The sequence below is a fragment of the Dendropsophus ebraccatus genome, chromosome 8 (assembly GCF_027789765.1).
Source record: "Dendropsophus ebraccatus isolate aDenEbr1 chromosome 8, aDenEbr1.pat, whole genome shotgun sequence".
In the NCBI taxonomy this organism is placed as follows: domain Eukaryota; kingdom Metazoa; phylum Chordata; class Amphibia; order Anura; family Hylidae; genus Dendropsophus; species Dendropsophus ebraccatus.
In genome coordinates, this window is record NC_091461.1 from 112,397,507 (window position 1) to 112,408,825 (window position 11,319).

General features: G+C 44.8%; 1 protein-coding gene across 2 annotated transcripts; it reads right to left on the reverse strand.

The window, feature by feature from the left end:
* Nucleotides 1-31: 31 nt before the first annotated feature.
* LOC138799807 (quinone oxidoreductase-like) lies at nucleotides 32-11,163 on the reverse strand. 2 transcript variants are annotated; one of them, XM_069981447.1, is made up of 9 exons: nucleotides 11,057-11,163; nucleotides 4,922-5,042; nucleotides 4,138-4,290; nucleotides 3,803-3,966; nucleotides 2,688-2,739; nucleotides 2,343-2,492; nucleotides 2,094-2,195; nucleotides 1,872-1,967; nucleotides 32-352 (listed from the first exon to the last, which is right to left on the reverse strand). In XM_069981447.1, the coding sequence occupies exons 2-9, from the start codon at nucleotides 5,030-5,032 to the stop codon at nucleotides 191-193; spliced, it is 990 nt and encodes a 329-aa protein (XP_069837548.1). In that variant the 5' UTR covers nucleotides 5,033-5,042; nucleotides 11,057-11,163; the 3' UTR covers nucleotides 32-190. The 2 variants fall into 2 exon arrangements, with proteins under 2 accessions (XP_069837548.1, XP_069837549.1); XM_069981448.1 differs by lacking the exon at nucleotides 11,057-11,163 and adding an exon at nucleotides 10,753-10,841.
* Nucleotides 11,164-11,319: the final 156 nt, after the last annotated feature.

Below are 11,319 nucleotides of genomic sequence, written 5' to 3' on the forward strand. Positions count from 1 at the left end.
TGAAAAACTTTGCAAAATTATAGAGCTGAAATTATTTTTCTAAATCTTTTTATGTAACAGGTTTTTGTGGGAATGAAGCAAAATCCAACAGTGAGAGATGATCTATAAGGCAGTGACTGATCCCACAAGTGTGATCAGGTTCCCTGGTCTGGGATATATAATAGGAGCCAATAGGGAAACAGATCCCAGTTTAGAGAACAAAGACCATCTTGCCGGTGGCTCCGCTGCTCTGGATGATGTCTTCATGGGCCTGAGGTGCTTTCTCCAATGGATACTCAGGTCCGATCAATGGCTTTACCCATCCGCTCTCCATTCCTCCAAAGAGAGCGGCTCCTGCCTCCTTCCAATCATCCTAAAACCAAAAAGAACTTGTTGATATACATAATGTATAATGCAAAAAATGCATCTGTAAAAAAACAACAACTTATAAAATAACAATTACACAGCATACTAATAGCACTGAAGTCAGTCCTGTAACTAACTGACATATACAGAAAACATTGCTTCCAGGAACACTCTGGTTCTTTACTTCCTATTCGTCAGTAGCCTACAAAGTCATTTATAGTACCTTCTTTAGTCTGGTGATAGAGGGACTAAGAAACCATTTCTTCCTATGTTGGTCCGATCTCTCCTGCAGCTATTTGGGAAACATTCAAAGAAGAACTCTAGTTCTATCCAACAATAACAGGGAGGCAGTACTATCTGTGCCAACAGGTTTTACATGGAGAAACAGGGAGGCAGTACCTTGTGCGCTAACAGGTTTCACATAAAGAAACAGGGGGGGCAGTACTATCTGTGCCTACATCATTTACAAGGAGAAACAGGGAGGCAGTACTATGGGTGCTTACATCATTTACAAGGAGAAACAGGGAGGCAGTACTATCTGTGCCTACATCATTTACAAGGAGAAACAGGGAGGCAGTACTATATGTGCCTACATCATTTACAAGGAGAAACAGGGATGCAGTACTATGTGTGCCGACATCATTTACAAGGAGAAACAGGGAGGCAGTACTATATGTGCCTACATCATTTACAAGGAGAACTCAACTTGTTGAAATCAACTTGTCTTTCTCTGGAGGTAAAGATAGTATGGCTTCCCTGTAAATAATGTAGGTACAGATAGTACTGCCTCCCTGTCTCTCTTTGTAAATGATATAGGTCAGTGCAACTAGTACCGCTATAATTTACAGCCGTGTACATATTTGTGTTTGCGATACAGAACAGACCAAGGGTCAATATTCTTGTAACATATTCATATTACAGCGGTGCCTTGGATTACCAGCATAATTCGTTCCGGGGCCGCTCTTGTAATCCAAAACTACTCTTATACCAAAGCAAACTTTCCCATAAGAAATCATAATGATTTTAAATTCTAAATAACATGTAAAACAGATAGAACAAACATTCAGAAACAGCAGAATCTGTGATATTATAAGTTACTGTACAGTAATGGAGAGGATGGGAAACACAAGGGCGGACAGAGACTGCAGGGAGCATGAAGGAATGAGCAGGGCAGATGTGGGCACAGTATAGCAGTGCTCTCTGTCCGGGGAGAGAGGGGTTACAGCTATGGAGAGATTACCTCCACAGTCCTGTCCCCTGATGTAAGCCCCAGCCTGAAGTGGATCTGCTATTATTTGGAAGGTGAGGGAGACTTCCTGGGTCAGAGTACAGGTCTGTAGACCCCGCTATGCAGACCATGCCCCTCCTCCACCCCCCCTCCCACCCAGTACAGGGAGCTCTTTAACCAAAGCAATGCTCTTATACCAAGTCACAATTTTGAAAAACTGTGAGCTCTTAAACCAAAACACTCTTAATCCAAGTTACTCTTAAACCAAGGTACCACTGTAATTGCCTTCTGTTTTTACCTTAGTGGAGCCGTGGAGTTGCACTCCAATTATACTGGACTCCTTGGCCATTGTGTCTCTTGGGTTTATTTCAATGGAACCTCGGCAGCCGACAATCTAGAATAAAGGAAATCAGCATTAAGACTTATGCTACGGGGAAACTGGGTGTTACAGTCTGTTACAGTCATGAACAGACATTATAGGACCAGTGCACCACATGGGATAACCAGTGTAGGTACTTACAATCACTCGGCCACCAAAGGATAAGAGTTTCAGGTCATTGCTGAGGTTCACATTGGACAACATCTCCAGGATGACATTAACCCCTTCTTCTCCTGCAGCCTCCTACATATTAGAAAGGATAAGCTTCATCTTTCCATTGACTCACAATATCCCGTAAGTAACATGAAGCAGTGGTGGCAGCTACAGCATACGGGGGTACAATGGTATATACATATAGATCTTTGGGTTGAATATGTTAGGAACACTTACTTGGATCTTCTCAATATAATCCTTGTCCCTGTGGTTGAACACTTTGTGGGCTCCATTCTGTAAAACCAGATTTAACCCTTCTTGGCTGCCAGCTGTGCCAAACACCTTGAATCCATAGGCCCTGGCAATCTGACAAGCTGCTATTCCAACCTACAAGGGACAAAAATGACAGGTCAGGTAAGGTCAGCATGTCAATGTATGACTACAGTGATGAGAAACCTTCGGCCCTCCAGCTGTTGCAAAACTACAATTCCCATTATGTCTGGTCAGCCGAAGCTTTAGCTTTGATAGAAGAGGGCAACTAAGTTATATTCTCTGATTACATAGAAAGGGGACACTACTTACTCCCCCACTGGCGCCATGTATGAGGACCAGCTCCCCTGGTTTGCCGTGTGCTCTGTGTAGCAAAAACAAAAAGGTGAAATATTCTGCCGACTTTTTTTTACTTAAATTTTTTAGGCCTTATATTTGTCTAGATTTGCCCCATGGATTTCTCCAGACCCTATTCTTTGTATGGGACACATTTGTATGCATGCTCCATGACCTCTGTGATATGTACAGGGAGGCTGAGCTAAACTAAACATATTACTTGATCCTGGGAAGAAGTTTAATACTAGAATAGATATATTTGATAAAGCTCTGCATGTGACTGGAACATAAAAGATATTGAAAGTAAAGGAGTACTCCAGATTAGGGATGCTCCGAACCGAGTTCGTACGGAGTTTGTACGAACCCGAACCATCCGCAATGATTCCTGCTGTCTGCCCGCTCCGTGCAGCGGGCGGATCCAGCGGAAGGAACGCCTGGAAAACTGGGATACAGCCATAGCCATAGCGGGAATCCGATGCCGAGCGTTTGGGTTCAGCCGAACCCGAACCTCGGCGGGTTCGGACCATCCCTACTCCAGATAAATAAATAAAAAATCAACTGGTGTCAGAAAGTTAAACAGATATGTAAATTACTTCTATTATAAATTCTCCAGTCTCCCAGTAGTTATCAGCTGCTGTATGTCCTGCAGGAAGTGGTGTATTTTCTCCAGTCTGACATAGTGCTCTCTGCTGCCACCTCTGTTCATGTCAGGAACTGTCCAGAGCAGGAAAGGTTTTCTATGGGGATTTGCTACTGCTCTGGACAGAGAGCACTGAGTCAGACTGAAAAGAAAACACCACTTCCTGTGGACATACAGCAGCTGATAAGTACAGGAAGACTGGAGATTTTAAAATTGAATTCATTTACAAATCCTTATAACTTTCTGGAACCAGTAGGTTTTTATTTTTTTCTCTGGAGTACCCCTTTAAGATTAATACTCAAGATGCAGATATACAAAATAAAGCAACTGCAATATTTCCTTTTAAAAATGCAGAGATTTTGGAAGAAAAAAAAAGTTTAGCATCTTTTCAACAATAGGCTTTTTTAGATAAGGAAAAGTGATGACTATAGCTACACCCTATAGCCCTTACTTCTTAAACAGTGCCCTGTAGGCGGTGAAGTATGGCACAGATATGGCAGCTCCTTGCTTAAAGTTCAGCTGCTTGGGAAGTTGGTAGACGGTATCTTCGGAGGCGATTGCGTACTCCGCGTATCCTCCTGTGACTGTGGCTCTGGTGAACACCCGATCGCCTCTCTGTACAGGATATCAATGAAAATTACAATAAAAAACATACAGGACAAAAGCAATATATTGTCAGGTGTTTGCAATGTTACCGTGATAGAAACGCAATGTGTGCACACAGACAAGACACAGCGCCACCAGGTGGTGAATAATTGTATAAGATTGAAAAAAAAAAAAACTTACCTTAAATGAAGTCACATTTGTCCCAACATCCTCCACCACCCCTGATACGTCAGTACCTGGCGTGTAGGGCAGGCTTGGTTTCCGGGCGTAGACGCCGGCTCTGATGTATGTGTCCACAGGGTTTATTCCGCAGGCGTGCACTCGAATTAAAACCTTTGGAATGAACAGAGAGAAAACTATGAGTGATCTCAGATACGAGAACGCTGATCCAGATTTACTAAAACGGTCTAATTATGATGGGAGGAGCACTGATCGCCATTCATCTACAGAGTGTCCCGAGAATGGGGACACAATGAATGGAGTGCTCACAACAACTGGTGTCAGAACATTATACAGATTTGTAAATTACTTCTATTTTAAAACCTCAAGTCTTCTAGTACTTATCATCTGATGTATGTCCTGCAGGAAGTGATGTATTCTTTCCAGTCTGACACAGTGCTCTCTGCTGCCACCTCTGTCCATGTCAGGAACTTCCAGAGCAGCAGCAAATCCCCATAGACAGTTCCTGACATGGACAGAGGTGGCAGCAGAGAGCACTGTGTCAGACTGGAAAGAATACATCACTTCCTATAGGACATACGGCAGCTGATAAGTACATAAAGACTTGATTTTTTTAAAGAGAAGTAAATTACAAATCTATATACTTTTCAGACAACGGTTGATCTGAATTTTTTTTTCCACACTGGAGTTCCCCTTTAATTCTCACTTTATGAGTGCAGCTGCACTTTAAGGAATTCTCAACTGTGCTCTACACTGCAGCGTCACATCATGCAGACATCAGTACCTGGTTCTCTCCTGGTGAAGGTACTGGGACATCTGTAAGCAACTTCAGGACATCAGGTTTCCCAAATTCGGATACCCGGATCACTCTCATGAACTTTCCCACAGAAGCCATAGCCGTCTATCTGCAACACATAAATATATATATATCCCAGACCTCATATACAGCACATAACACTGAGGCAGACATACTGGCTGGATGATACATAGCTGATAGCTACTTCTGCTGATCCCCAATACATATATACACATTAGATAGCCAGTCCTCCCCAAAAATTGCTGCATTTAGCTGACGCATACGTGTTGTGTATGGCCGCCTTTGGACTACTTTCTGCAAGGATTCAGAATTCTACAAAAGAAAACTAGCAGCTCTGATGTTGTGTCTGATATCTGTAGTATGAGTGATGGACGTGTAATGTAATATCATACATACAGTATGTGTGGTGTGAGCCCCGGTGATTTTGTGTCGGAGAATTGGCCGGTCACTTGCTAGATGGTGAAGTGTGACGCCACTCTGGAGGTGGTTGGCCGAGATACAGCCAGACCTCATGATGTTACTTCGTGACGCCAGTGCCGGTTGGGCACACAGGTGTGATGGCATGCCTGCTTTTATTTTAGGAGGCCGGTTGTCCCCTTTTCCCCTGTGGACAGTGTCCTGCCGGGCTGCTACTGAGTCCCTTGGGATAGTGTAATCACGGATGGCCGGAGTGGTGTAGTGACCCTCCCAGACTCCCATCGGAACTGCCACCCACAGAAAGGGGAAGTGTCCCAAGGTTGTGGTGTACACTGTGTCGGTGTGAGGCGAAGGATCATAAATAAGCCTGTTTTCTACTAGAAAAGTACGTGGCTGTGGCAGGTTACACAGTTACAATGTTTCTCTTTATAAAGCACTTGAGAGTTCCTAGGCGTACTGCAACTTTGCTCTATCCGGATCAGTTCCTAGCTTACTGCTGTCTGAGGATACTGTGCTGCTCTGTGACTCTCCTAGTCCACGGCGTGGATTAAGGTTGTCTCTGACTTGTCAGCTCTTGAAAGGGGTTTAACACTGCATAGTGTTGTATAGTGGCACTAAGAAGAAAACTGTTGGCTGTGTCCTGTCTTGCTTCCTACCCATACGGAGTTCTAGCTAAGACTGACATAAGTAGGGGACCTGGCAGAAGGCCAGGGCCCAGAGAGGCCACTGTAGAGAGCTGTCTAGCTTGTGTCCTTCCTCTACAATGTCCAACACGAAAGACCCATGCACTTCCTCCACCCATGTGACTTCCTTCCTCAGGGCATCTAAAGTGCGCTGTGAGTGGGTGAAGAGTGCAAACAGAAGAAGTAAAGAGAGAGGTGATAGGAGAGAAGAAGGACAGATTTCCATTGGTTCACAAATCCATGTGACATACAAATAAATGATAATCCTTTACACTCTTCAACTGTGCAGCATCTGAACACACAAATGTAATACAGCGACATCTAGTGGCGAAATTTTACCACTACTTTCATCACCACTTCTATACAATAAGTACAGACTTTTCTGAAGGGTGCAACCAATAGTAACACCCATGGTAGGACACCACATGTGCACCTAAACTCTTTGTCACACTTTTGATATGACAGAAGTTGTGATCAGTGGGGGTCCGGCTAATGAGATATCCACAAATTGCTAAAATAAGGGGACAGATGAGCCTGGTTGAGTCTACACACTGTGACCAGTCACTATGAATCTCTCTGACACTATCATGGCGTCCATATTACATGTGCTCCAAGCAGAAACAAAGGACAAAGTGCTCAACCTGGATCTTCTACTGCTTCTTTCTAGTGATAGGTGGAGTGTCAGACTGGGATATCTGGGGCCCACTAGAGGAAATGATCCTGGGGTCCCACCAATGAGAACCAGAGAGAAATAACAGTTAGTACAGGTTCTAAAGCTGGGGGCCCATCGGATTCTCCGGTCCTCTGGTGGGCCAGTCTGGCACTGGATAGGTGGAGGTCTCAGCATCCGGACCCCAATCTATTACAACTATTACCATGTTCATTAGGATAATAAAAGTTCAGTTCCACCTTAAGATAAACTCCAGCTTCATGTACTCTATGAATAGCGAGGGGCCCAGACACACTTCTTACAGCGGGGTCCTTTAGTGTCAGCATCCCCCCTGCACTGACACAATGCAACAGACACGGATTAGACGCTGTAAACCCCCCCAGATCCCCCTATTATTTTTCAGAGAATAGACGGCCTATAAAATACTCTGCACACCATTCACAATGCACAGGAACCTGCTGACTGCACAATGTGGCCGCCAAATTATCTCATAGGATGGAGGGAAATAACAATGTATCACTTTATTAGCTAATCCGCAGGGGTCTGATTCTCCGGGAAAAAATCTGCAACTTTTTAATATACAGTAGGTTCAGAAAGTATTCAGACCCCTTTACATTTTTCACTCTTTGTTTCACTGTTTCACTGCTCAGTAATGTACAATCTGCACCCCCTATCCTGACAGAAATGTAGATATTTTTGCTAATTTATTAAACAAGAAAAACTGAAATATCACAAAGTCACAAGTATTCAGACCCTTTGCTCAGTATTGAGTAGAAGCCCCCTCCTCCCTTTGATGCAACAAATTTTTCACACCTGGATTTGGGGATCCTCTGCCATTCTTCCTTGCAGATCCTCTCCGGTTCCCTCAGGTTGGATGGTGGACGTTGGTGGACGCCATTTTCAAGTCTCTCCAGAGATGCTCAATTGGGTTTAGGTCAGGGCTCTGGCTGGGCCGGTCAGGAATGGTCACAGAGTTGTTATTTTAGCTGTGTGCTTAGTGTAGTGCCCCACTACTTGTTTCTTTTTCTTCTTTCTTAGGGTGGGTTCACACTACAGAAGTTCTGGCGGATTACGTTGCTCGTACCGGCTCGCGGCGGAGCACATCTCTGTCCGTGCCAATGTCAATTCTTTCAGCAGTCAGTGGAATCTGCCTGTGCATAGAAATGAGTCTATGGCACAGGCGGATAGGTGCACCGCTGCAAGCAGGTACTAGGGAGGGAATCCGCCGGAACCGGATTCCGTAGTGTGACCCCCACCATTACACCTAGGCAAAAGTGTTTCTCTACGGCAGCGGTGACAAACTCAAATACACAGAGGGCCAAAATTAAAAAATTGAACAAAGTCGCGGGCCAACCATGATAATTATTGAAGCGCGAATGCTGCGGGTCAGAGCAGCGTGCGTCATTCCTGGCACTGTCAGTGGTGTGGGTCTCCCAGCCCTGGGCACTATGATAAATGACATGATAAATTGCTATGACATGATTAAATCCCAACCCATATAATAGCCAATCCCCCAAAAATTGCTTCACATATTAGTCAGCCCTTCCAATAGTGCCCAAATAGTAGCCAGCCCCCCAAGTTTCCCATATAGTAGCCAGCCCTCCCCAATAGTCTCTAATATAGTAGCCAGCCCTCCCCAGTAATCTCACATAGTAGCCAGCCCTCCCTAACAATCTAATATAGTAGCCATCCCTCCCCAATAGTCTCATATAGTAGCCAGCCCTCCCCATAGTCTCTTCTATAGTAGCCAGTCCTCCCCCATAGTCTCTTATATAGTAACCAGCCCCCCAAGTTTACCATATAGCAGCCAGTCCTCCCCCATAGTCTCTTATATAGTAGCCAGCCCTCCCCAACAATCACATATAGTAGCCAGCCCTCCCCATAGTCTCTTTTATAGTAGCCAGACCTCCCCCATAGTCTCATATAGTAGCCTGCCCTCCCCATAGTCTCTTTTATAGTAGCCAGACCTCCCCCATAGTCTCTTATATAGTAGCCAGCCCTCCCCCATAGTCTCTTTTATAGTAGCCAGTCCTCCCCCATAGTCTCTTATATAGTAGCCAGACCTCCCCCATAGTCTCTTATATAGTAGCCAGACCTCCCCCATAGTCTCTTATATAGTAGCCAGCCCTCCCCCATAGTCTCTTATATAGTAGCCAGCCCTCCCAATAGTCTCATATAGTAGCCAGCCCTCCCCATAGTCTCTTATATAGTAGCCAGTCCTCCCCCATAGTCTCTTATATAGTAGCCAGCCCCCCAAGTTTACCATATAGTAGCCAGTCCTCCCCCATAGTCTCTTATATAGTAGCCAGCCCTCCCCAACAATCACATATAGTAGCCAGACCTTCCCCATAGTCTCATATAGTAGCCTGCCCCCCCATAGTCTCTTTTATAGTAGCCAGACCTCCCCCATAGTCTCTTATATAGTAGCCAGCCCTCCCCCATAGTCTCTTATATAGTAGCCAGCCCTCCCAATAGTCTCATATAGAAACCAGCCCTCCTCCATAGTCTCTTATATAGTAGCCAGCCCTCCCAATAGTCTCATATAGAAACCAGCCCTCCTCCATAGTCTCTTATATAGTAGCCATGGCGGGCCTGATGTAATTAAAACTCACTGCCTGGTGGGCCAAAAATAATGGCCCGACGGGCCAAGCTGCTGTACCCTATTCCAACCGCTAGGTGTCACACTCCTTCACAGCATAGCTGCAGACAAACTGGCACTAGCTACACACAGCCCTTCCCTCCATAGCCTACACTTCCTTGGGTTAATCTGTATAGTTTGTTAATCTGTATGGTTTGGTTAGGCAGTCTAATTTTAGACAGGGAGGAGAGTAGACCTGTTATAGACCAGATAGAACCCCCAGGGAAGCTGAAGACGAGGGAGTCTCACCCCTTGCCTATGCAAAGGGTCTGAATACTTATGACCATGTGATATTTCAATTTTTCATGTTTAATAAATTTGCAAAAATATCTACACTTCTGTTTAGTTTTTTTCTGTCAGGGTGGGGAGTGCAGACAGTGTCGGACTGGCCCACCAGAGGATGCTCCGGTGGGCCCCCAGCTTTAGAACCTGCACTAACACCTACACTAATACTCTGAGCAGGACTAAATCAGAAGTGGGAACAAGAATAGTTCAATTCACTGACAGCAAACAGGCAGCATTATAGAAAGGATTTTAGGAATATATATGATTTAAAGGGGTTGTTGTGGATGACTAAAACATATCTTCATTTTTTTTGCAAAAACAGCTCCATCCCTGTCCACAGGTTGTGTCTGGTATTGCAGCTTTAGTAAAGTGAATGGGACTGAGCTTAAACCTGTGGACAGGAGTATTGCTGTTTTTGCAAGAAAGCAGCCATGTTTTACTAATTCTCAACAACCCCTTTGATGTGTTCTTGTCCTACCATTACCAAAGGATATGAAATAAGTGTATGGTGATGAGGGGATCAACTACTAGGTCCCCCTGCATTTAGGGTCTGCAGTAGAGATGAGCGAACCGGGTTCGGTTTCGAGTCGATCCAAACCCGAACGATCGGCATTTCAGTAGCTGGGGCTGCTGAACTTGGATAAAGCTCTAAGGTTGTCTGGAAAACATGGATACAGCCAATGACTATATCCATGTTTTCCACATAGCCTTAGGGCTTTATCCAACTTCAGCAGCCACCGCTAATCAAATGCTGAAAGTTCGGGCTCGGATGGACTCAAGCATGCTCCAGGTTCGCTCATCTCTATTCCTTACCAAAGATTTCCAAAGAAGCAAAGTACAGGCAACCCCCTGAGTGTTCAGTGCACCAGCCGTTCACTCTTCCATACACATTCTTCCGCTTCCTGGGGGTCTCTTTGTATATGTTTACAGCTAGTATACAGAAAAGCACAGAAAATGACTGATGAAAAACCAATCTGACATTGTTCAACAGAGTGCCCTACTGCACGACACACTCAGCTCTGCTACATCTCAGTACACAGTGAGAGGGAATTGTTTAGTAACCAGTTACTGAGTGTTTCAGAGCGCACAGTCTTGTACACACGACCTTTGCTTGTTGCTGCCTCCTCCATGTCCCCGATGAACTCTCAGAATAATGTCGGCTTTATTGGCGGTGCACAGAATGGCTGCCGCACTGTGTCACCTGCAACATAATCGCTAAGATATACTGAGACGTGTAACTCTCTCTATATATAATCTATTATAGTTATTATGAGACTTGCACTTCTACAGATATACATTGTATCTATATTCTATTTGTATAGAGACTGGTAGTTTTACAATTGCATGTGTAGAACTACAAGTCTCAGCAATCCCTGGTAGTGCAGCCCTGCACCCACTACTCCTCTCACCTCCAGCCGCTAGCAGTATGTCCCAGGTGCAGTCCGTCTTTCTCCCAGCTGTGCTCTATCCGGGGGGAGTGTCCTATAGTGATTGGTGACTGTGAAACTGACTACAGCTAGTCCTGGTAGGTCTGATAATGTAATCACAAGATCTTAAAGGAGAAGTCCCACAAAATTGCGGGAAAATAATAAACAAAGTAAACTTTATCTATCCTTGTGCCTCCGTAGCACCACTCCCTGATTACAATGACAGCCGCCGGCAGAGTATCTGC

Coding starts and splice junctions, on each gene's coding strand:
- LOC138799807 (XM_069981447.1), bottom strand. CDS start 5,032: ATGGCTTCTGTGGGAAAGTTCATGAGAGTGATCCGGGTATCCGAATTT. Junction 4,291..4,921: donor CTTCACCAGGAGAGAACCAG/GTACTGATGTCT, acceptor TTCATTCCAAAG/GTTTTAATTCGAGTGCACGC. Junction 2,493..2,687: donor TACATGGCGCCAGTGGGGGA/GTAAGTAGTGTC, acceptor TGTCCCTTGTAG/GTTGGAATAGCAGCTTGTCA.